The following is a 25,496-nucleotide window of genomic DNA, read 5'->3' as shown; positions in this document are numbered from 1 at the left end:
GCTGGCATTTGGCATCAACTTTATCGAGATTTTAAGAAGCACACCAGCAGCTTTTCTATTTTCTGCCTTAGGTTTTCCATTTCAAAATCATGTTGGCACGTGTAATTAACCACGGTTTCTTAGTAGTTCAGAATTCAGCAACCTCTTTGGTTCTCATGCCTCCATAAATCTCAGCATTTTCTGTAGGTTTTACTAACAGGTCTCATTGACCCAAGAAAGGAGATTTGCAGTGATAATATGGAAGAATAGAAAAGAATAGGATTAAAAAAATAATTACTGCTTGGGTGGCTTTGTTGGCTGAGTGTCTTCGGCTCAGGTGGGGATCTCGGTCCTGGGATCGAGCACCGTGTTGGTTCCCTACTAAGTGGGAGTCTGCTTCTCCCTCTCTCTCTGCCCCTCCCTGCTCTCACACTCCCTCCCTCTCTCTCTCTCTCTCTCTCAAATAAATACAATCTTAAAAAAATCATCATAGCTTAGAAGATGAGAATGAAGAAGAAAGCAGGAAAATAAGAGGGAGGCCAATGGTTGGGGGAGTGGTAGAGATGTCGTTTGCTGGGTTGAGTGGCACAGGCCATCTGTCATAGACTGAATGTTTGTGTTCCCCAAATTCAAATGTTGAAATGTAATCCCCAGTGTGATGGTGCTAGGAGAGTGGATTTTAGGAGGTTGTTGGGGTCATGGCCTCATGAATGGGATTAGTGCCCTTATAAAAGAGACCCCAGAGAGCTCCCTCATGGCTCTGCCATGGGAGGATGCAGTGAGAAGACAACCAGAAAGTGGGTTCTCACCAGACACTGAATCTGCCAGCACCTTGATCTTGGACTTCGCCACCTTCAGAACTGTGAGAGATAAATTTCTGTTGTCTCTAAGCCACCAGTATTTTTGTAATAGCAGTCTGGACTAAGATACGACATCAACTTGTAATAATCTGCACGGCCAGTTGGTCCAGTAGATAATCACTCAGAGTTAGTGAAGAAAGCATGAGTTCCCAACAGGCAGATAGAGATCTAGCAGAAGATCTAGAAACCTCATCTCCTTGCATGCCACACAGCCAGATCACAATTAATTTCTCCCCAGGAGGACTACGGACTCAAGGCTTCGGAGAAATCAAAGACAGCCTCTTTCTACAAAATAGTGACGTTTCCTGTCTATTAAACTGCTCTATTGGGTCTAGAAAAATCTTTTTTAATTTAGAGTAACATGAATGACTGAAATTATTTTCTAAACGTGATTTATCCTCCTTCCACATGAAACTGCTTTTAAAGAAATGGCTGAGGAGAAAGTCGTGTGTGTGTGTGTGTGTGTGTGTGTGTGTGTGTGTGTGCATGTGTGTGTGTGTACAACTAAAGTTCTGGAGAGCAGGGAGAAGAAGGGGGTCCTGGAGAAGCCGCAGTCTAAACCCTCAGTAACTGAGAGTATATGCGCACAGCAATTTTTTTAAGGTGAAAATTTGGAAGAAAAATAGAAAATACTGTAGGATTTAAAAACAAACCACCACGAGAGGCTCTTGTGGTATCAATCTAGGATTCTATCTCCACTTAAAATAGAGAAGCAAAAAAAAATTTTTTTTTTCTAGAACAAAGGGAATAAACACACAACACAGTTTGGATAGCTGTGGTATTTATCTGCCTTGCAATGATTTTGGACAGGTTTTTAGTTGCCTGGTCGTACTCATGATATCACTACACAGGTTGCTCTTGAAAATCAGGTGAGCTACGTTAGGGTTCTGAGAACTAGAAGAAACCCAAGAGAAGAGTGGTGTTCTGCGGCAAGCCCCTTTTCCTGTGCCTCCCCAGACCGGCTGCCACCCCTGGAAAGATACAGGCTGGGTTGCGGGCGTGTGCCGCTGGCTGAAACGGCCGTTGTGCTAGGCGACAGCGCAGCTGCCGAGGGATGCCGACTGCTTTCACAAACACAGACTGCTGTTTCTGCAGCACCACTTCTTGCTTTGGGGAAAGAAAAACCTTGTATGGTTTTCTCTTCAGATTTTTTTTCTGTAGCCAGATGTCTCACCTTCAGTTACTTTTTTCCTGATAGTATCTATCTGTCGCTGTTGGCTGTTCTGCATGTTTTTTCTACCTTCACTATGCCAGACAGAATAAAATATCACCTTTTTTCTTTAGTGGCAATTTAAAAGGAAGAGAAATATGTTTTTTGCCTTTTGCTAGTGGTTAACATGGCAGTTAAAGTCTCCAACTTTTAGACTCTTTCTCTCTTCCTTGTATCTCACATGTTGGAAAAACAAAGAATCTAGTGCTCTAGATGGTTCTCTGGGCTTTAGAGCCTTGTCATAACTATCATGATTGTGCTTCCTCTAAAAGAATAGGACATTTCCAGATATATTTGTAAAAACAGGTAGCTGGATTTCTGCTCCTGACGTATACTTCGGTTCTCCAATAATTGGAGTTAATACTTGTGTTACGTAAGTTAATTTCTTTTTGTTTTGAAAATAAAAAAAACCGTATGCACAAAGAGGTGTTATTCATAAATATTATAAACCCATAATATTTAGAAATAATTTTCATCAAGGCAAACAAAGAAGGAGCCTTTAGTGGCAAAGGCATATTGTGGAAATCCAATCCTTTAAAAAAAGGTTTTATTTGGCCTGGCTTGGAAATAATTTTAGCAGGTTATATGAGGCAAGATATCTCTTGTCCAGAGAACAGACTGAATTATAACATTTACCCCTTCTTCCTATCTAGGTTTTAAAAATTTTTAATGTGTGAAAACACAATTAAAAATAAATCAATAAGAGTCTGACGTATTTAATTATTAGACTATTACATATTTGTGTTTGATCTTTAGATTTGACTTTCTTCTTAATTTTCCTTTCTCCTGTAATTTGCAATTTCATCTTAATGCGTTTACCTTTCTGGGTTGTGTGACTATTTTAAGAATTAAATAATTTTGATCAAATTTGGTATCTATTAAATCGCTTCATATGCATTTTATACTTTATTTAAGGGTAAGTCAGTCATTGTAAAACAAAATTTTTATTTATGTTACAAGTTGCCACGTCTTCTTTGATCTAGCACAAATGCTGCTATGTTGACAATGTCACTGCATCAAGCAATATTTCCATATTTTCTATTGTAAGCTGCTAAAAAATATACCAACTTCTGCTTGCTTGATCACGGAAGTTACTGCAATAGGGTAAATCATGGCATGTTGTTCCAAACTAGGTTTTACAGAAATTTCTCTTCCCTAAGAGAAGCAATAGTCTGTCTTACAGACATGGTGACTCTCACTGTAAAGAAATTGTTTCCCTGTAAATTAGATAATAAGGATGGACTGTTTTGTGCTAAAATTAATATTAAAAGACTGGCTGGTGCCTGAGCAGTTAAGAAAGAAGTTTAAAGCCAAATGGAGCACTGAGCAAGGAACCAGGAACTTAAATATGATGAGGGGATTTTTCGAAGACCGAATGACTTAGACCCTGAAGAGAGGAAACTACCTTCCTCACAGGTCAGCCCCAGGGGTCCTTTCCTCCTGGCTCATTTTCCTACCTAGTATTCGATTCTTCTGCCGGTCTAAGTATAAACTAATTGACTGTTAAAGGCTTAAACTATGATGACTCTCAGGGAATTCGCAGGTTCTCAGAGGTCAGACACTAACCACACTCCAGAGGTAAAACACCCATCAGGTAGCTGGATCTTCCCCTTGCTTCACCTTGACTGTGACCTGAAGACTCCTCAGAATAGATTCCCGGAGTGGTCATCTAAGCATCTTTGACCAAGCATAGTCCAGAGGATATGACACAAGCCGTGGACACTCACTTCATGTGAGTCTCCTTTCTGCCTTGTGAAGGGCATGAAGTGATGGTCCCTTTGGAAATATTGCTGACACCTAGACTATAACTGAAATATTTAGTTGCTATTAAGTAATGAGGGAGAAGACTTCCAGGATGTCCCTCCTACAATTCCCGAATAAAATTGTAAAAACAAATTAGGGCAAGATAAATATTATCCCAAAGTCGCTTGTGGCCACCACATGCAAAAAAAGGGAAAATAACGTAGTTGGATAAATTTCACAAAGTGGTGGCTAGGGGAAGAAACAGAAGGCTCGGGTGTTATAGGAAACAAATAAAGCTTTCTATTCGTTCCCCGGAACCAGAAGCAATACTGGGGGAAGACACTGATTTTGGGAAAACCTGTGACTTCTCCTTCATACACTCCAGGTTGGAGAAGTGGACTCGGGGGTGAGTCAGCACCCTGGAGAAGGTCACGGAGAAGCCTATAGCGTGAAAGCCCTAAATACCATGACAGGATCACACCAGAGTCAGAAAGGGGATGAGCTGCCACGGATGGGCTTGCCCTGGTATAGGGCCCAAAATAAAATCTCAGAACATGATAACAGCACCCAGCCCCCAAGACCAGCACAGCTATCTTTCACTCCACAGAAGATGGATTAAAAACAACACTCAGAGCTGGTGAACTTATCATACTGGATTAGAACATGGAGATGCATTTGTCATCTGTCAGCCAGATCAAAAGAAATGGTGTGACCCCTCTGCATATGGAAGAGAAAATCCCCGAAAACAGACACACCTTCTCTCAGAAAATGCTGGTGATGGAATGATTGACATTGACATATCTTGGCTAGGTTTTTAAACCTTAAAGACAGAGATTCCTTTGGGAATACAGACAGAAAATATAGTCATTTTCAAAGGGGAGAATTGAGGGTGGTCTCAGACTGCTCCAAGTAAAATTAAATGCCAGGATGTAAAGATAAAGACCATGTAGATTGCTAATAATGATGATAAAAACATTAGATTAAAAAAGCCCAAAGGATGCTGTTGGGATAATACAGTGGGGAACAGGTTGTTCGAGAGAACAGGGTTTAGATGGAGGAGCTGGTTTATCTTAGAAGAGCGGAAGTTGAGAACTTGAGGAGAAAGATGAAGAATAGGAAACTCTTTAGACTTGCCACGGGGCTTGTGTGGGTAAGAGAGGGGATGCTCTTTCAGAGGCATTTCTGTTTAAGGGTTAAACTCAGGTAAGTTGCCCAATGAATAGTGCTTCCTCAGAAGTTTCAACCTAGAAGAGAAGAAAGACCTACAGGTCTTATGGAAAACTGCTTTCCTAGGGACCAAGAAGGGTAAATGAAGTAGCGTGGGCGCAGGCGGGAGCAGAAAGTAAGAGTGGATACCAGCCACGAGGTGCCCCAGGCACCTGGACAGTGAGAAAGCGGAGCAACATTACCCCCTGAAGCTGACCCATGCTTTTGAGAAACTTCCTTTCCAGTCTGTGTACCACAGAGCTTTGCCTCTAGCTCTTCAGTGTTCTGAAATGGCCCAATCTGTGAGATGATTGAGAAAACGAGTGCGGGGATCTGTTTTTTAGGGTATCTTGTTCTTAGACTCCAAGTGCACACTAGTGTATCAGATGTTTGTGGAAACCCTGCTGTAAAGAATCTACTTACCCCTCCCCCAATTTCTTAAATGTGTTTGAGTGTAGACTCCCTTTCCCTTGTAATAACTAGGAGCAACACACATTGATGTAACGTGATATATAATATCTAATAAGGCAATTTTAGAGAGTATATGTAAAAAGAGAGTGAAGGGAAGGAGAAAAGAGACAGGTTACGGTGTATGAAGGAAATCCTGCCCCCCCATCCTTGCTGCTGAAAATAGCCCAAACACCTTTAGGTTCCAAAATGTTGTTGGCTGTTGAAGAGTTACATGAGCAGATAAGGAAGGGGGTCAGTCAAGCTACTAGCCCTTTGCTAACACCTGCTGGGACGCTGGCCTTACCCCTTCAGTTGCCTGGATGCTGACCATTGTTAAAGCTTACATAGGGAAAGTGAGGCTTAGTTTCTCTCCAGTATTAAGAACAAGACCAGAATAAGGGTTGGATGGAATATTTCTAAGCAGATTTATTACTAACACCACATGCAAACCAATAGTCAAGCCAAGGGATCTTAACAACTGAAACTTTGCTGGTTGGGCACACAGTGAGGCTGAGGATGAATTCCTCTCACCAGGAACCAAAAGGAACCAGAGAAAAGGTTAGTTCAGAGAACATTTAGATATGTTAGAATTTTTTTTTGAAAGTTTAGGCTTTTGTAGCCCCAAATGGTTCTGGGGGAAAAAAAGTTCTTAGCTTCATGTTCGGAAAACAATATGTTATATTCAAGCTTATGGTTTGCCAGTAAGTAAGCCAAGTAGATCTACAATGTAGACCCTGTGAATAATATTCATTTCACATGGAAGCTCTAGTCAACTGAGTGCAAGTCTATGGACAGAGGTTATCTAATTTGTTAAAGTAATTGCTAAGCTATAGAGAATATTAATACTGAATTCTGATTAAATAGACTTTGAAGGGATGACAAACCTGAGCAACTAACGAGAATATATTATTTCTATGCTCCAAATAAATAATGTTAAGCAGACTGGTGTCTGTCTCCATGTAGCTTATAGTGGTATTTGTAGTAAAAAACAAATGAACAAACAAAAAAACAGATGTTTCAACCAAAGAACACACACACACACACACACACACACACACACACACACACACATAAGGGTAAGGATTCTTTGAGTTTCCATTATGCTTGATTTATTATCTCATGATATCCTGTGTTTCATGAAAGGAAGCCTAGGAAGGAGGATGGTGAGGGGGACATGGGCCCTGGAATCAGAGAGACCTAAGCATCAGTCCCACTCCTGCTTAGTCATGTTATGGCCCCAAGTTACCCAAACTCTCTGAGCTTTAGTTTCTTCAGAGAATTCTTATTTCATTGGGTTCTTGGGAAGAGTGAACAGGGTAATGTGTATCTGCTATGCAACAAGTCCTCAATAAATAATAAACATTTTAATGGCCAATATATTGGACAAAGATGGTAAAAGATGGAGGGTAGGTATGAGGAAGAGGTTTAAGGAACTGGATGTGAACCTGGAAAGGAAGGAATCAGGTAGAAGGCTAAGAAAATAATGTTAGAGTTTTGCAAACCTGCAGAGTTATTAGATGAAGCATTGGTTAATTTGAACACTATATACTTTCTGAATAATGTATATTCTTAATCTTCCTAAGTAGAATGCTACATTATTTAGTATGGTTTCATAAAAGTAGTAGTGCTGGGATCAGGAGTCGGCAGACCTGCCTTTCAAGAAATTCTCCGTGTTCAGAAAATAACAGATGTGACACATATGCAAGGTTATTTTTTGTAGCATGATTTCAAACAGAAAAAGTCTGGAAATAATGCACAATGTTCAATCAATTAGGTGGGTCATTCATTTACGAGAATATTATGCAACTCTAAGGAATATTCAATTACCTCTTATTAAAATATGAAAAGATATACAAGATTTTTATAATTTTTTTTAAAAACAAGGATCAAAGCACTGCATATAATATTTTACTTCTTGAGTATAAATTTGGGGGAATTAGTATCTATATTTATATTTGCTCACATAAACTTAAGGAAACTGGATGGACACAGAAATTAAGAAAAGTGGTTTTTGTGGGGCAGAGGCTGACATACAGGGACTGTATGCCATTTTATACTTACTGCTTTTTTGTTTTTTGTTTTTCGAGCTAGATGTAATTTCTATTTAAAAAAATAAGTTAAAAAAATTATGGGGGGCCTGGTGGCTCATTTGGTTAAGCATCTAACTCTTGGTTTTGGTTCAGGTCAGGACCTCAGGGTCATGAGATTGAGCCCTGCTCCACGCTCAGCTGGGTGTCTCTCTCTCTCCCTCTCCCTCTGCCCTTTTCTCCTCTCTCCTTCTCTCTCTCTTTCTAAAATAAATAAATAAATAAAATCTTCCTAAAAAGTTAAAAAAAATTTAAATGCTTACAAAAATGTGCTTTAAAGGGGTGTTATTCATAATTTGAAGTTAGGGATCAGATTGCTTTATCCTGACACTAACCTGAGGTCAGTTCAAATTAGGAAGGATTGAGTTTTGATTTGTGAAAGAGGTGGATGAAGAGGGAACAAGGTCCCTTTTGGAGCATAATACATCCCAAGGGATTGGAGTTGGAGGTGGGGTACATTATGAGAGGATTTAGAGTCTAAATTGTGTCTTGGGGCACCGGAGCAGTGGGGAGGCAGGTCATGATAGGGGAAAAAGGAGAAAGAGGGCAAGGATCCATTCTGCCTACTAGGCAATTTTGCCTGGGTCACTTGGAACTTTATTGCACTGAAAGCTCGATACTGACCTTGCCAGAACCATAGAGCTAGAGGACTTCATTAACATTTCAACAGCATGACACCAGACAACCAGTGACTGTCACCCAAACCTGGGAGCTGAGTGGAAATAAAGATGGAGCACGTGGAAGAAAACTCCCAAGGATTTCTGCTTAACACTACCACAGTTTCCCTGGTCTGAAGTTAGAGCCATAAGATGGAGGTTATGATAGCTAACTTTTTATCCGAGGCACAGAGGAACTAAGGGAAGGGATCTTTTAGAAGTTTTCACAAAAATAACATTTCTGAGTTATGGACCAGTATTAACATGAGAAGGTGACAGAGAAGGACACAAGTATAACGGCTGAATTTTTCTAGAAGATGGATGATTGTGGCATCACTTCAAATGTGCTTTTTACATGATAGATTAATGGGGGGGTTGGATCACTAATCTGTCGATCAACAGCAAGAATATTGATCTATTGCATGATGATGTTTGCAATAAGCGATATATTGCAAGATGTTTTTGCAAAGCTGGAAAAGAAAAACCACCTTTATACCTAGAACTTCTTTAATTAGGCCATAGTTTTATAAGGGAAAAAATATGTCTAATAGAGGTGTGGTCCCTATGCCACTCTGTATAAGCATCCTTTCTCCACCTTCCCCAACAATAAACAATAATTTCACATAATTGGCCTAAAATATTAATCATTTCAGGCATAAATGAGCTTCTGTCATCACTGTGCGGGGGTCACCAATCTTTATCAAGTCATTCAGCATCAAATTTTAGCATGTGCCATAGGATCGTCCCATCTCCGGTAGGAAATGAAACTATTTTCCCAGAAGGAGACTAATGAGTCCCTTTGTCTGGCTTACGGTCCTAGTTCTGTACTATTTGAGTAATCAGCCAAGTTCAGAAAGCTTTATCCTGAGAAACAGAACACAGCTGAAATACCAAACAGAAAGTGGTGTTTCATGAGCCCTGCTCATCTTTTCTTTGAATATCGGGCTTAGGAAACACATGATGACTTTTCGGACACTGACAATCGCTTGACAGTCTGGGCTGGAGGCTTTGCTGTGAGGGGCCGCTGCAGGGGGCGTGGGGCACAGAGCCACCTCCCTGGCCTCCACCTGTCGCGTGCCAGCAGCACCCTCCAGTCGTGATAGTCAGAACTGCCTCCAGGCGCTGCCACACGTCCCCGGGCATCAACACTAACTGAGTTTGAGAGGCCCCGACTTAGAGGGTTATTCATCTTTCTGTCTAGCTCTTTTGCGGTAGTAAGGGGAACACACCTCAGCCTCATTCAGCAGAAATGAAAACCAGCTAAGGATGTAAATGAAAGCAAAACCATTTATCAATCAAATGCATATATTTCCCTCCAGCCGCCAAAGGCAGCCTCTGAGGCATTTTCTCGCAGAACTGAGGATTTTTACCTCTCCGACCTTGCCCACCAAAGGAAAAAAAGTGCCAAAGCCGAGTCGCCACATACACAGGCGTACCAGGGATAGAATCGCTCCTTGGTATAATTTTTCCCCCAGAGGGTCGAACACCCTCTGCGGTAGAACAAAACCATGGTCACTAGCGAAACGAGAAAAGAACTCACTGTTTCCAGAAGCGGCTGCTTTAAGGAATTTGGTCAGGTCAACATGTGGGGGTCTGCTGGGTTTCGGTGGCGGGGGGCCCAAGGTGAACAAGGGAGGCAGGGGCTTCCGCCTGGGGGTCGCTGCACTCTTGTCTCCCTTTTCCTTGTCTTGACTTTGGCTCCACGGCCCTGTCGCTGTCAACTTAGAAGGCATCTTAGGGAACTTGGCAGGAGGAGCCCCAGAGGCCGGCTCTTCCTGATTCATCTTGCTCAGGAAGATGTTCTTAGCAGCATCTATCTTCCTATCTTCTCTTTTCTCTTCAGCATTTCTGGACAGGCCCGGGCTTCCTCTGTTCGCAGCAGGTTTCAGAACCACACCAGAAAAGGGCGAACTGGACATCTCGCCCCCGTGGTCTTTATTTTCCTGGGGGCCGGTTTTGGCCTTGGCTCCTAAGGGAGCCGGAGGTCCTTTGTGCAGAGATGCGTTCTTGGTGGGGCTCTCGTCTTCGTGGGTGTCCTCAGTACTCGGGGTTGGCTTCTGGCCAAAGGCGGGTTTGGGGAAGAGGGGCTTGGGGTCATGGTCTTGGGAGGCCGACAGGAACTTGCCTTTCACCCCAGCCAGCCTGGGGAACGCTTGCTTCTGCTCAGCTTCCGGGGCCGGAGGATGAGACCCTGGCTTGGGGCCTGGTGGCTTTAAGTCATGGTCTTGGTTTGCACTGTGAGGCGAAGGCTTATTCCCAGGGGGCCAGGGAAACACGGGTTTGGCATCATCCTTGGGCACGGTGACGGGCTTGGGGCCTAGAGGTTTCGGGAATCCCACTTTCACCTCCGGGTCTCTGGTGGCCGAGTTTGGCGGCGGTCCAAATCTTTGGCCCACTCCCGTCGGCTTTAGAAATGGGGGCTTGGGCTCCTTGTCAGGCTTTTCCTCAGACGTGGGTTTCACGGCCAGAGGTGGCTTTGGGGACCCAAACTTAGGTACGTTGCTAGGTCCCGCAGGAGGGCTGGCACTTCCTTGGTTGTTGAACAGATTCTTTCTGGCTTGTACTCCTGAAGGTGAGTTTTGCCCAGTGACTTTGAAGGGGCGGTTGCTGACAGAGACCTCTTCCGTGGGGTTGCCCCCTGTGTTAAACTTCGCCATGAGGGCCTTCACATCTGCTTTTGTATCCTACAAGCACAGGGAACAAAAACTAGCTGAGAGCCAGAAGTCTTAATTGCACAATTTAAAATACTACACTCTGAAGGGCTTCCTGGTCTGAGGCCTGCGGCGTCGCTGATTGGTTAGGGAGACATTGTAACATTTATCTTCCTCTATGGCAAAATCGGTTGTGAGAGTTTCTTGAAGGGGGAGGGCTAGTGTTGTGCAGATACTGTTTAGGGTTTTTTTTTTTTTTTTTTTTTGCTTGTCTTACACTGACTTGCTTATTTCTGTTTAAGTGATAATTGACCTTTTTTTTCTTTGCCTCCCTGTCTCTCCCCCTCTTCTGTTGGATTTACTCTTTACTTGGCATTTATCTATTTTGTTTCACTTGAAAAAAAAATATGGAAGTGGCTAAGAAGGGACTCCTTCCATATTTTACAGTTGAACCTCTGAAATAGAAACTACACTTGAAAAAATGAAAGTAAGTTCTTCTGTAAATTCAGGTTGAATGCTTTCTATAGCAGGGCCACGTTTAACAGCTCTGTGGTTTGCAAGAGCTCTCCTGTTCCCGTCTGCAGTTAAGGTGCGTCTGCTTGGTAAACAGGAGATGTGGCAGAAAAACTCACTCATTTGGATAAGTAAGTAGAAAGTGAGTTTCCCGACTTATTTATAAATATCGAGTGCTCCTGATTCAAGGGCAACCAGATGAGCAGGCACAATGTGCTCACCTTCCAGAGTGGTCCTGTCTCGGGGGCTCAGGCTGGGGGAGGGGACCGGGAAGCAGTAGAGACTGGCTGGGAAGTCTCATATCCAGCCTTCTTGCTTCTCCAGTCTCGTCTCTTCTATAAGGACATGTAATACTCCTGAGAAGTCCTGCCACACAAATCTGTTCTCGACTAGAATTAGGATGTGACTCAGTAAAGAAAGCAGGCAAATAGTCACCCTTCTCTGTGAAGGTGACTTTCCACTTAATCTGGAAACATTCATGGTGTGCTCGTTCTTTCTCTCCAAAGCAAGGATTTGAAGTTTTCTAGTTCTAGAATATTTGAAAATCAGTAGCATTAAAAAAAATCACTGAAGATACACATGTAGCCGTGACAGTATCCATTTCCATGACATCCATGACAATGTCCAATATCCATTTCTGTCATATACCTGACAGAACCCAAAATTCTCCTAGAAAACATTTTCTTTCTTCCTACCACCACCTATCTGGCCACATACCCAAATACATTTCGCCTTTTGAGACCCCAAAACCACAAAACCAGAGCATGGGCTCAATATATGGAAACTATTATTATTAGAAATATTAAGTAGCATGTTCATGGGCTCACAGCCAGGAACTATGAGCACAGGGATGCACAGGCAGGTGTGTCTAGGGCACTGAGGTCCAGAAAGGGTCTCATTCCTTTTTGTATCCCCACAACCCCTGGACCAGGGCCTGACACCTTCAGGCTTCTTCTTTTTTATTTATTATTATTTTTAAGATTTTATTTATTTATTTGACAGAGAGAAAGACAGCCAGTGAGAGAGGGAACACAAGCAGGGGGAGTGGGAGAGGAAGAAGCAGGCTTCCAGCAGAGGAGCCTGATGTGGGGCTCGATCCCAGAACACTGGGATCACGCCCTGAGCCAAAGGCAGATGCTTAACTACTGAGCCACCCAGGCGCCCCACCTTCAGGCTTCTAATGCATATTTGGGGAAATAAAACTTGGCACTGAGCTGAATACTGTGAATAGCAATTTAAAAGAAATGATGCCCTCAGCTGGAGTTTTTCTTTGTACCAAACTGCAGTGCCCATGTATTTGCAGGATGGGAGAAAGGGACTTAGGCACTAGAAGAAGAAAATCAGATGACAGCAGCATTTTCCAGCTTGAATTTTGCTCCTTCAACTTACTACCCTATCTCCAAGTTGCTGAAAACATCTTGTTTTCTACCTTGCTTCCTTGAGCACTTTTTTTTTTTTTTTTATCCCCGTGATTTCCTGCAATCCTTGAACAATCCCTGAGGCAATAGGCAGGAAGATAGCAGAATAAGGAGAGTTTGGGTGTTTGGGGACAGTTGGATGATGGGAGCAGATGGGTCCTCCCCTGAACCCTCCCAAGGAGATCAGAGCTGAAGGGGACTCCAAACCTTAACACAAGATACATGAAGAAGTAATAGTACGAAAATTTGTTCCTGGGGCGCCAGGGTAGCTTAGTTGGCTAAGCGTCTACTTTCGGCTCAGGTCATGATCCCAGGGCCCTGAAATTGAGCCCCGTGTCAGGCTCCCTGCTTAGTGGGAGTCTGCTTCTCCCTCTCCCTATGCCCCTCCCCTAGCTCATGCTCACGCACGTGTGAGCTCTCTCTCTCTCTCAAATGAATCAATCAATCTAAAAAAAATAAATGAGCTCCCCACATGTAAGAAAGTCTGTCTCCAGGGAAGAACTCTTATTCTGGACTTATTCCATATTTTGCAATTTATATTCTAGATCCATAATTTATTCTAGATTTATAACAAGAGATTACATTGCAGGGTAGTTAATAACACAGACTAGGAAGTCAGACTGCCTGGGTTTGAATCTTACTAGCTGTTTAACCTAGGGCAAGGTACAGATTCTCTGGGCCTTAGTTTGCTCACTTCTATCATAGAGATCATAAAGCCGTGTCATGGGGCTGTTGGACGATGCAACTAATCTCTGTAAGGCACTCTAAAAGTGTTTATAATGTAAGACAGTTTCCTATTTTTATACAGCAAGAGAAGCCTTAGGAATCATCTGGCCTGCCTCTCTCACTGCACTGGAGAGGAAACAGCAACCAAAAGATTAAAGCAATATCCTTCTTAGTCACAGCAACTTCTTATCTTGGATTTCATGGGGGAAAATCCATGAAACACACTAACCCATTGTCAAACTTCACATCCTGGTTTTAGTCTAGAAAATTTGAAAGTGGTCGATTTGGAATTGGAACGTAATCTCTTAGCTGCCCACCCAGACCCAGGAGGCAGGGCAGGGTCATGGTTAATAACCCAGGCTCTAGAATTATCACTTGGGTGCAAATCTTGACTTTGCCATTTACTGGCTACATGACCTAGCAAGTTTCTTAACCTCTCTGGGACTCAGTTTTCTTCATCTGTAAAATGAGAATAATAGCAGTACCTATTTTTCCGCTGGGTTTTGTTCTTAAATCAGTATGAAATGGGTTAATGCATGTACATTATGTTCTAATTTTAAATCAATGTGACTGAAACAAATATACTGCTGGATAACATAATAGAGTTACTAAGTTTAGGATTGGTTTATCCACAGTTTTAAACTTTTCATTGAACATTGAAAGATAGGGAAAGCAATAGTAATACGTTCTTATGTAGGACACTTTGAAGAAACAGGAATAGCCCCTGAGCTTACACTAACATGTCTGACAAATCAATAGCCCCAACTCTATCAGTATGTAACCACTTATATGGCTGCTTGGCTTTAGAAGTCGTTTCATTATTATTATTGTCAGAAGTTTATCGGACAAACTTTTTAACACCCAGATGTGCCCTTAACCTTAACAGTAATAACTAGATTTCTTCCATAATGATAAGTATAGAAAGGCAAAAATGATTAAGATAAGTTTTTTTTAAAATTCTCCATCCTGATTTCATTGTAGATGGAACAGCCATTCCATTTTCCAGGGTTCTTTTTACTTTTAAAAAAGTTAAAAAGAGGGGTGCCTGCATGGCTTAGTCGGTTAAGCATCCGACTCTTGGTTTTGGCTCAGGTCGTGATCTCAGGGTTGTGGGGTTGAGCCTCGCACTCTGTGGGGAGTCTGCTTGAGATTCTCTCTCTCCCTCTCCCTCTGCTCCTTCCCTCTCTAGCACACTTGCTGTCTCTCTCTCTCTCTAAAAGAAATAAATAAATCTTAAAAAAAATTAAAAAGAGTGTAGGAGCCATATATCATTGCATGATAGAGTGAAAAGTCAGTCAACTCTAAGCATTGAAACTCCAAGCCCTATTGCCCCAGTTCTAGGGGTATCATATATCCCAACTTCCCAGTATTAGACAAGTTTATGCCTACTATTCTGGAATAACTATTAATAACATTCACATTTACTCTCAACATTGACCTGCTTTAAACATAAATTACATGGTGAATTTACCCAGTTCCTCACCAGGGCAAAGACTAACCTCAGTTTCTTATGTACATTTCTAAGCTGTGCATATACAAATATATATAAACACACACACACACACACACACACACGCACACACACATGCACCCTTCCTATTCCTACTTTTTGCACAAGTGGAAACCGCTGCTTTGCAGTCTTCTTTTTTCCAGAACTGATATTCAGTTTGCTACACACCCACACAGCTGAATATATCATCAACAACCATTCTGATTGCTTGGTACCTTGTGCGACTCCAGCTGTTAAATATTTTCAATATTAACTCTGTTATTTTCCCTTATAATTGATCCATATCAGTGCATATTATTTGCACAAACTTTTTTAAAAGATAGATTTTATTTTATTTTTTATTTTTAGAACAGATTTAGATTTACAAAAGAACTGAGAAGATAGTACAGACCGTTGTCATATACTTTGCACCTCATTTCTCCTTATTAACACTTGACATTAGTTTGCAGGACCTTTTTAACTTTTAATGACTTAAAGATTGGGCTCCTACTTATCCTTAAGAAGAGGTATTTTACATCTGGGAGACCTCAGAGTTCAGGATATTTAAAGCAAATCAAGCATTTCATCTCAAATTACTTAAGTTTCTCTTTCAAAGTCATCTGAAGCAATTCATTATTATTGCCATCTGTTATATACCTATATAATGTTTAAGTCCAAACTACTCCCATTCATTGCTCTACAATTACACAGATGTAATTGTAGAAATGCTCTTGATAGAAATGAATTTCCTTTAGCCCCCATATATTTTTTCCTTCCTCAGAATTATGTATCTTCACTGGCATAAGCTTATCACATTTGCCACAGCCCCTAGGAAGACGGCTGCTAGCAAAAAGGGCTTTGCTACATCCTCTGGGTTTCTAGTTAACAACTCTAGATTCCAGAAAATCTTTCTTTGCTTTTAACAACTTATATGAAAATAATGGATCAAGTACATACTTAAAGGCTGAGATGACATTTAAGACAGACATCAAGAAACTGTACACATTAAGAAAATATTTCCTTTTGTACCAGTTTGTCTACATATTTTCATATGGAAAATTAAAAACACCCTATGACTGTTGTCGATAACAGGGTTTTGCTTGGTTTTGCATTTATTTTTAGAGTGCTCATACTTTTTTTTTTTAAGATGTTATTTATTTGAGAGAAAGAGAGAGAGTGAGCACAAGTTGGTGGGGGAGGAGCAGAGGGAGAGGGAGAAGCAGACTCCCCCATGAGCAGGGAGCCCAACACGGGGGCTCAGATCCCATGACCTGAGCCGAAGGCAGACAGTTGACCAATTGAGCACCCAGGCGCCCCTACACTGCTCATACTTTTAAATGTATATTGAACATTAGATTAATCCATGGTTTTCAATGAGAAGCACTTTTGGCAATGTCTGGAGAAAGCCTTGATTGAAATGACTGGCTGAGGGAATGCTCTTGGCTTCCAGTGAGTAGAGGCCAGAGATACTGCTGAGCGCCCTGCAATGCACAGGACAGCTCCTCAACAAAGTGTTATCGGTCCAAATAGTCCCCAGGTTGAGAAGCCCTGAGCTAATCTTACTGCTCCTGGATTATTGGGAATACCTTATCAGAAAGTCCACCTTTAATTTTTTGTAATAGAATATAATTTAAAACCTATAAATACCTAAAAAAAACCCCAAACAAACGAAAACCCTCAAACCCATAAATAATACAAAAAAAAAAAAAACCAAACCAACAACCATTAGAGATTGTTTTCAAAGTTCCACGTCTTTGAAAGTCTCATCTTTGTTAAGTTTCATTTGTAAAGTACAAAAGAAATTAAAACAGCCACGAATCATGGGTAACTAATAGATTTAAAATAACTGAAGCCTCATTTTACCTCTGTAAGTTGTGTTTGTGTTACTTTTGTAATTAAAGCATGAGGAGAGCAAACCACCCTTAGGGATGCTGTTATTCTCCCTATATAGCCCAGGGAAAAAGAGAAGAAAGTGTTTTGTACTGGATTGCATGTAATGCTTTTAATCATGAGGGAGACAGCAATTAATAACAGTTGACCCAAATTGGTTTGTTTCTTTCATCATTGATCAATTTTACTGTATGTGCATTTTCTTTCTTATTATTATTGTTTCTTTTTTTACTGTAAATTCATGTTTTACCCATGACTTATGGTCTGAATTGATGGTTCTTCTCATAGAATGAAATTAGTTCCGACCACTGCTGCCATTACCCAGATGATGGCATCAGAGGATAACAGGAGGTTGCAAGGAGGTGCGTATGTAAAGGGAAAATGTTCCAGGAAGACAGACCTAGGCCTGCCCAAGCCTTCAGAGACTGTAGTCAGAGTGAATGGAAGAGGGAAGAGGGCAGGTGAGGGCATGATGCCGTACGAGAAAGCCCAGCTTCTACCAGGGTCATGGGCCATGTTGCTCAAACCCATTCAGCAAAGGATTGATAAGATGGTACAATAAAAAGACTGAGAAGATAGAAAGTTCTTTCTTAAGCCAAATAAACTTGCCATCCTTGAGGTAGGAAGCAGGCTGGTGAAAATTTGTGATATACTCAAGCAGTTCAAACTTTCACAGGGCAATGGTATTCAACTTCACTGGTTTCTATTGCCTAGATTAAAGAAAATAACATACGTTCCCCACAACCAAGTCCTCCTCCCCTTCTGAGTGGGCTCACACGCACTCACACGAGAGTGATAAGTTGTCTTTTCTTTTTAAAGAGACTTAATCTCTACTCAAAAAACTTGGAAAAAGGAATTGTTTTAATCTGAAAATGAGCTTTCTTCAAACTGTTTATTGTCAGAAATTACATAATAAAACCATTTTCCTTGGTATTTGTTGTAAAGATAGAGTTAATGGACGTTGGCTGAAAGTACAGTACTTGTGACAACTTTTCACAAAATGGCAGATGGCGGGTTGCACTAGAGATAATGAAACTGTGGTACACTTTTTTCATCCCCATTAACACTGTCTAAATATTTAGGTACTTAATGCACCATAATTTAAGTACTTACTGTGTATATTCTGTTTCCCCAAGGAGATGTAAAAGCAGGAAACTAGATTTATTTTTCTTCCTCAAAAACAGCACCCCTCTGCCACCATCCATTCAAACAAGCACTTCCTAATGCCTGGTGCATTTCTTTCCATAATATCTATCACGCATATTATACTGGCTGATGGGCTGAATTTACTTGAATTTCACCATGACTAAGCACACAGATGATAGCTAGGGACATGATTTCCTTAGCTTCTTCAAGAGTGTTGAACCCCAGTCATGAATCTATTTTTAAGAGCTCTCTATCTAACAGGGTCTCTACCTCATTGCGAATGTGCTGTGATGGATTCCAGTTGGCTGAGCCTCTGAGGTTGGAGGGAGCACCAGGCCCCTCTTCAACAGGATGTGGGAACGTGCTTCTCACCGCAAATTAAGTTCTTGGGGCAAGATCAGGCTGCTGCAGACTGGGCAAGGGCACAGGGAGGAGGGGCTGGTGGCGGAAGCAGTGGGGGGAGCCCTTACATTTTTCTCGGTGACTTGTAAAGGTGGAGCTGGAACTGCAGACAACCCAGCAGCCAGCCTTGCGTGCTGAGGTGTAATATAGTCAGAAGAAGACACCTGGCATGAGTGGGGTCTCTCTGGGAGCCATGTTGCTTGGCTCCCCTCAACACAGGTGAACTTGGCCATTGTCCTGCAGGAGGCTGGCCTAAATGCTTTAACAGGAAACTCTCTATCATTACTCCCTCTTGTATTACCTCAGGCACCTGTTCCTACTGTGTCCTCTCTTCTAGAGTGAACTGAAGTAGAGCAGCAGGATAGTTCAGTGACTGGTAAAGCTCAGACAGTGATGGCCCATTTTCCAAATCCTGTGTCACCTTGGACGCTCAAGGTGTATCGAACCATTAGGCTTTTGTGTGTACCTTCTGTCTTTAAAGACCAGGCTTGAAAATCACCATCTTTCTACAAATTAGAGCCTTTGAACCTCTTTCTGGTCATCCTACCAAATAGCTCCTGCACCAACACAGTCTTGACTTTGTCTTGGCTTCTGATGGCTTATGCAAAATGGATACGGAAGTTCAATAAGACTTCCTATGTGTTTCTGAAATTTGTTCTGCTATAAGGTTTTGGCTCTTTGATGCTAATGGCATGGTGACAGGATGCAGAGAATAGAGAGTCTGATGCAGACAGATAGTCCTAAAACCATTCATTTTTGTTATTCCATTTTATAAAGTTTTTTATAGCATATTTAACTTACATTTGCTCACTGTGCAATTCACGTAGCCTGAGTTAACTAAATAAACCAAATTAGAGAATAGTCTCTAAGGAATTTACATTTTGACCAATGAACTTGTAGATAACCAAAGTGTTTTCATAGATATCTTACTACTGGCTCATTTGGATCTTAAGATAATATTTAAGTATTGACAATTATGCAATATAAGTCCTTTCATTTTTCCCATGTCTTCTACTCTGTCATCTCAACGAGATCTTAATTTCATCTACTATTTCTAGTGGTTATTCTATTTTTTTTAAGTAGGTTCCACACTGGGGCTTGACCTCATGACCCTGAGATCATGACCTGAGCTGAGATCAAGAGCCAGACACTTAACTGACTGAGCCACCCAGGTGCCCCTGGTTATTCTATTTTTACATATAAGTAGTATAAACCGGCCAAACAAAACTTACTTTGTTAAAAATATATGAAATTTGAAGTAAAAATTCTTGATGGTTGAGAAAGATGCTGTTTGACACAGGAAAAATAAAATAGAAATGTTCTGCTTCCTTTTTTCTCAGCCTCCACATTCCCCTGAGCACAGACACAAACACAAACACACAGACACACACAGACACAGGAGCCTGGACAGTGAGTTCCTTCTCTACACTTGACAAGAAGTTAGAAACCGAAAGTATATGGCCAACATGGAGTGGCCTGAGGTAGGGAGATGAGGCCATCTGTGGGGTTTTCTAGAGACTTCCTTCCCAGCATGTGAAAGTTCTGTGAGAAGAGAACTGCTCAGAAGAGGAAGGCGTTGGCAAGCTGATCAAGACAGTTTACAGCAAGGGATCAACAGTGTGAACAGAGAAAGTAAAACTAGACATAAGAAGTGAAGGGTTATGGAAGTTTCCACAAAGACCTCACTCTACAGAATATGGCAATGTGAAGCCCTCCCTCCTATCCCCCCTCCCATTCCTGTTCCATCTCTCTTTTTGAACTTTGAAGAAAATGCATTCAGTATTTAGTAATCAGGAGTGAACTGTATAATCACCTCACACCTCTTTCCTCACTTCTCTCTTATAAGTCACAATAACAAGACTCTGCCATGAGATGAGCAGTTTCTCTCACCTTTGTCACCATGGGGCTCTTTAGGGCAGTTTGCACCCTTTCTCATTAAAATTGTGATGCTCTCAATTTCAAGCTCTTCATGGAGCAGGTCCTGCTCTCAACACCAGCTACTCTCCACCCCACCCCCCCCCGCCCCCTGACCCCTCATCCTTCCAAAGTGCTTCATAGCTTTAGCTGCTCTGTGTTTTCACTTAGCTCTTCCTTCATACATTGCTTCATTTTCTTCTGACAGTACTGCTGACTCCTTGCTAATGTGCCAGTGGTTCTAGTATGTGGCGCTTTGCCAATATCTAGTTTAAAATCTGTGCTTAATTAAGATAACTCATCTCAGGGTACAAATGACCTCAACACCTCCCCCCCCCCAAACTGTGTACACTTGTATTGTTAGCATTTGGCATTTTATATCTGTTACTAATTCTATTATTAGAACTAATAATCTCATTTAAAAAGATTTTATTTATTTATTTGACAGAGAGACGGCACAAGCAGGGAGGAGGGGCAGAGGGAGAAGGAGAAGCAGGTTCCCTGCTGAGCAAGAAACCTGATGCAGGGCTCCATCCTCAGGACCTGAGCTGAAGGCAGACGCTTAACCAACTAAGCCACCCACGCACCCCTCATAATCTCATTTTTAAAAATTTATTTGTCAGAGAGAGAGAAAGAGCACAAGCAGGGGGAATGGCAAGCAGAGGGAGAAGCAGGCTCCCCACTGAGCAAGGGGCCCAATGCAGGACTTGATCCCAGGATCCTGGGATCATGACCTGAGCCAAAGGCAGATGCTAACCAACTGAACCACCCAGGTCTCCCCTAATCATCTCATTTTAAAGCAAAATCTCACACACAGTATCTTATTTGACCCTCCCAAAGCCTGGTTTATTCCTATTGTCAGAGAAGGATAAACTAAGCTCAAGCACCTGGTAGAAAAGAGACCTAGACTGGAGTTTTCTACGTCTAAATCCCGTGTTTGCCACAATGCACCAGAAGAATCAGGACTTTCTTTCCTTCTTGTGTGGTTATGATTTTGAGTTTGAATCCTCAGCTCATACAAGACAAATTTCTTATTCTGTTCCAAAAAGTTTTCCACCAAACCCTAATGATTTAATCATGGCAGGCGATGTGTTAACACTTGTTCTACCCACAGTTGTGATCATAGCAGATCTAAGATGAGCAAGGATACAAAGCAAGACAGGGACGTAGGGCTCTAGGCCAATACATTCATTGACTTTATAATATCACAGGCAATCTGAAGGGTAAGAGAAGGCAAAGACAAACAATTCTGCTTGCTTTATTTTTGCCGTTTGGTCTGTGTGTGTGGGCATGGGGGTGATATGTTTACATAGAGGAGTATGTTAGGTCTCTTTTCCCTCCAAACAGCTGCTCCCTAGAGTCAGGGAGATGAATCATCCATCTGGCCATTCAGGGGCCTGGGGCACCATTATGGTTCATTCATTGTTCCCCTGGGATGGTGTTTATTATTCATCTGGCTGCAGAGGGAAGTTGAAGGGTGTGAACTGGTACAGTTAGGGAAGGGGGCTATGCTTTGTGAAGGCCCATGGCAAAAATCAGATTGATAGCAAAGAATTTATATTAAACAGCTTCTGCCTGGATAAAAAAAGCAAAAAAAGCAAAAAACAAAAAAAAACAAAACACCATTAACATCTATGGTTCAAAGAACAGGAATAAAAAATTAAACACACCAAAATCCCTTTTTATTTTATAATTTTTAAAATAGTGTGGTTCTCCTAAAGAATAAAGATACTACAAAGAGAATCACCTATTATTTATATAAGTATATAAGTATTTCCTTTAATTAAAATATTTAACCACACAATAGGATGGCTATTATTTAAAAAAAAAAAAACAACACCAGAAAATAACAAATGTTGGTGGGAAATGTGGAGAAATTGAGCCTCGATGCATTGCTGGCGAGAATGTAAAATGGTGCAGCCACTGTGGAAAACAGTATGGTGTTTCCTCAAAGACCAATTCAGCAATTCCACTTCTGGGTATATACCCCAAAGAAGTGAATGCAGGGCCTTAAACAGATATTTGTACACTCGTGTTCACAGTAGCATTATTCACAGTAGTCAAAAGGTAGAAGCAACCCAAATGTCAACATGGAGGAGTGGATGAGGAAAAGAGTGGTATATACACACCATGGAATATTATTCAGTCTTAAAAAAGAAGGAAATTCTGATTCATGCTACAACATGGATGAGCCTTGAGGTCATTATGGAGTGAAGTAAACTAAGTGTCGCAAAAAGACAAATATTGTATGACTCTACTAACTGAGATACGTAGAGTAGTCAATTCATAAAGAATGAAAGTAAGATGGTGGTAACCAGGGGCTGAGGGGAGGAGGCCATGGGGAGTTATTGTTTAATGGGTACAGAATTTTAGTTGGGGGAAAATGAAAACATTCAGGAGATGGATGGCGTTAATGGTCGTACAACAAAGTGAATGTACTTATGGCCACAGAACTGTACATTTAAAAATGGCTAAAATGGCAAATTTATTATGTTCTGTATNACAGGGTGAATGTACTTATGGCCACAGAACTGTACATTTAAAAATGGCTAAAATGGCAAATTTATTATGTTCTGTATATTTTACCATAAAAAATAGTAAAAATAGTCAAGCAGAATCTGAAAAATGAGTAAACAACAATTCTTTATAAATGATACAATTGCTTTGATATTGTTCCACAGTGAGATATTTTCTTTCTTTTTACCTCAGTTTTAGTGAAGGGAAGAGGAAAATGGAAGTGACTCAAAATGGTGGAAAAAATGATCTTTCAACAAGATCAAGCTTATATGTATACATTCTACGATCCAGAGAAAATTGTGTTTGAGAATATTTTTTAAAACTTTTAAAACATTTTAGATGACTTACATATAAATGTGGCAAAAACATACCAAGGGACCAATGACAAATTTCTAATATAAATAAAAACATTAAAAAACTACTTGAGAGGGATAAGCACACTTCACTGGCTAAAGACATTTTTTGACTGATAGGTTAAATAAAGGTGTTCTGGATGGTCTCCTTCGAGGTGAGACAGGGAAAGCAGACGGTTAGAAGCATAGGGTATGGTAGAATCATCTTGGGAAGATTTATTCAAGGGGCACATGGTATGTAACTCATCTATCCTGCTGCGCTCCTCTAAGGGTTTCTTTCTGGAGAATCACGATTTCTGCCAGCCATGAGGACAAATGGGAGCGTGTGGCATCCCATGGCATATTGGGATACCAAAATGATTAAAAACACTAATAATGAATTATCAGAAAGAGATATTAAAAGAACAATCCCATTTACAATAAAATACCTAGGAATAAGTTTAACCAAGGAGGTTTGAAACCTCTTTATTTTGAAAAGTATGACAGTAGTGAAAGAAATTGAAGAAGACACAAATAAATGGAAAGATATTCCATGTTCATGAATTGGAAGAATTAATATCATTAAAATGTCCACACAACTCAAAGCAATATACAGATTCAATACAATCGCTATAAAAATTCCAATGGCGTTTTTTCACAGAAATAGAAAAAACAATGCTAAGATTTGTATGGAAACATAAAAAAAATAGCCAAAGCTATTTTGAGAAAGAACAAAGCTGGAGGAATCATGCTACCTGACTTCAAACTATTATAAAGCTATAGTAATGACAACAGTTTGGTATTGGCATAAAAACAGACACATAGAACAGAATAGAGAGCCCAGAAATAACCCATGTATATATGGTCAGTTAGTTTATGACCGAGGAGTCAAGAATATACAACAGGAAAAGAATAGTCTTTTCCATAAATGGTGTTGGGAAACTTGGACAGCCACATGCAAAAGAATGAAACTAGACCATTATCTTACACAATACATAAAAACGAACTCAAAATGGATTAAAGACTTGAATGTAACACCTGAAACCATAAAACTCCTAGAAGAAAACACAGGCAGTAAAACCTCCTTGATACAGGTCTTAGCAATGACTTTTTGAATCTGACATCAAAGCAAAAGTAACAAAAGCAAAAATGAACACGTGGGACTCTTCAAATTAAAAAGCTTCTGCAAGGAACACCATCAACAAAATGAAAAGGTAACCTACTAAATGGGAGAAAATATTTGCAAGTCATACATTTGATAAGAGGCTAATATCCAGAATATATAAAGAACTCATACAACTCAATAGCAACAAACAAACCAACAAACCAATTTAAAGAATGGGCAGAAGATCTGAATAGATATTTTTCTGAAGAAGACATGCAGATGGCCAACAGACACATGAAAAGATGCTCAACATCACTGATCCACACGGAAATGCAAATCAAAAGTACAACGAGATATCTCCTCATACCTGTTAGAATATCTATTAAAACAACAACAAAAAAACCCAAACCACCAAAACCACAAGAGATAACAAGTATTGGCATATACATAGAGAAAAAGGAACCTTTGTCCATTGTTGGTGGGAATGCAAACTACTGCAGCCACTGTGGAAAATAGTAGGAGGTTCCTCAAAAATTAAAAACAGAACTACTGTATAATTCAGCAGTTCTTTCTGGGTATTTAATCTGAAGAAAGTGAAAACACTAACTTGAAAAGATACATGCACCCCGGTGATCATTGCAGCATTATTTCTAATAGCCAAGATATGGAAGCAACCTAAGTGTCCATCAGTGAATGAGTAGATTAAAAAAACTATAGTATATATAAACAGTGACATATTATTCAGCCACAAAAAAGAATGAAATTTTGCTCTTTGTGACAGCATAGATAGACCTCGGAGGTATTATACTAAGTCAAATAAGTTAGGCAGAGAAAGACAAATACCATGTGATCTCTCTTATATGTGGAATCTAAAAATAAATAAAGTAAAAAGACCAAGCTCATCGATACAGAGACTAGATTGGTGGTTGCTAGAGGTGAAGGTTAGGGGATTGGAAGAGATGAGTGAACTGTCCTGGTTTTGGCTTTCTTTAGTTTAAATAAATTGAATTTAAAAAAACAACAATAACCAAACACACACAGACAAGTGTACGCACAGGTCTCCCAGCGTGCCAGCAAGGCAACTCCCACCACACACAGAATGCGTTTTGATCACTTCTAGAACTCTCAAAACTCATCCTTACTACCCATACAAATAATCAACTGTGAGAAAATCCAATGGAAAGTACAATGAAGCTGAAGGG

At 40.7% G+C, this 25,496-nt stretch overlaps 1 protein-coding gene across 3 annotated transcripts in view; it reads right to left on the bottom strand.

Moving 5' to 3' along the window:
• The window catches only part of FYB1 (FYN binding protein 1), a 152,817-nt gene that overhangs the window by 82,137 nt on the left and 45,184 nt on the right, over positions 1–25,496 (bottom strand). For 2 of the 3 annotated variants that reach the window (XM_011218980.3, XM_011218983.3), the window contains exon 2: positions 9,732–10,875. In XM_011218980.3, coding sequence (XP_011217282.1) covers positions 9,732–10,875 — 1,144 coding nt within the window. Of the gene's footprint in view, positions 1–9,731; positions 10,955–25,496 lie in introns of those variants that run through there. The other variant, XM_034656972.1, reaches the window with a different exon arrangement.

Source organism: Ailuropoda melanoleuca, chromosome 3 (genome assembly GCF_002007445.2).
Source record: "Ailuropoda melanoleuca isolate Jingjing chromosome 3, ASM200744v2, whole genome shotgun sequence".
Classification (NCBI taxonomy): domain Eukaryota; kingdom Metazoa; phylum Chordata; class Mammalia; order Carnivora; family Ursidae; genus Ailuropoda; species Ailuropoda melanoleuca.
This window is presented reverse-complemented; position numbering and strand designations above follow the sequence as displayed.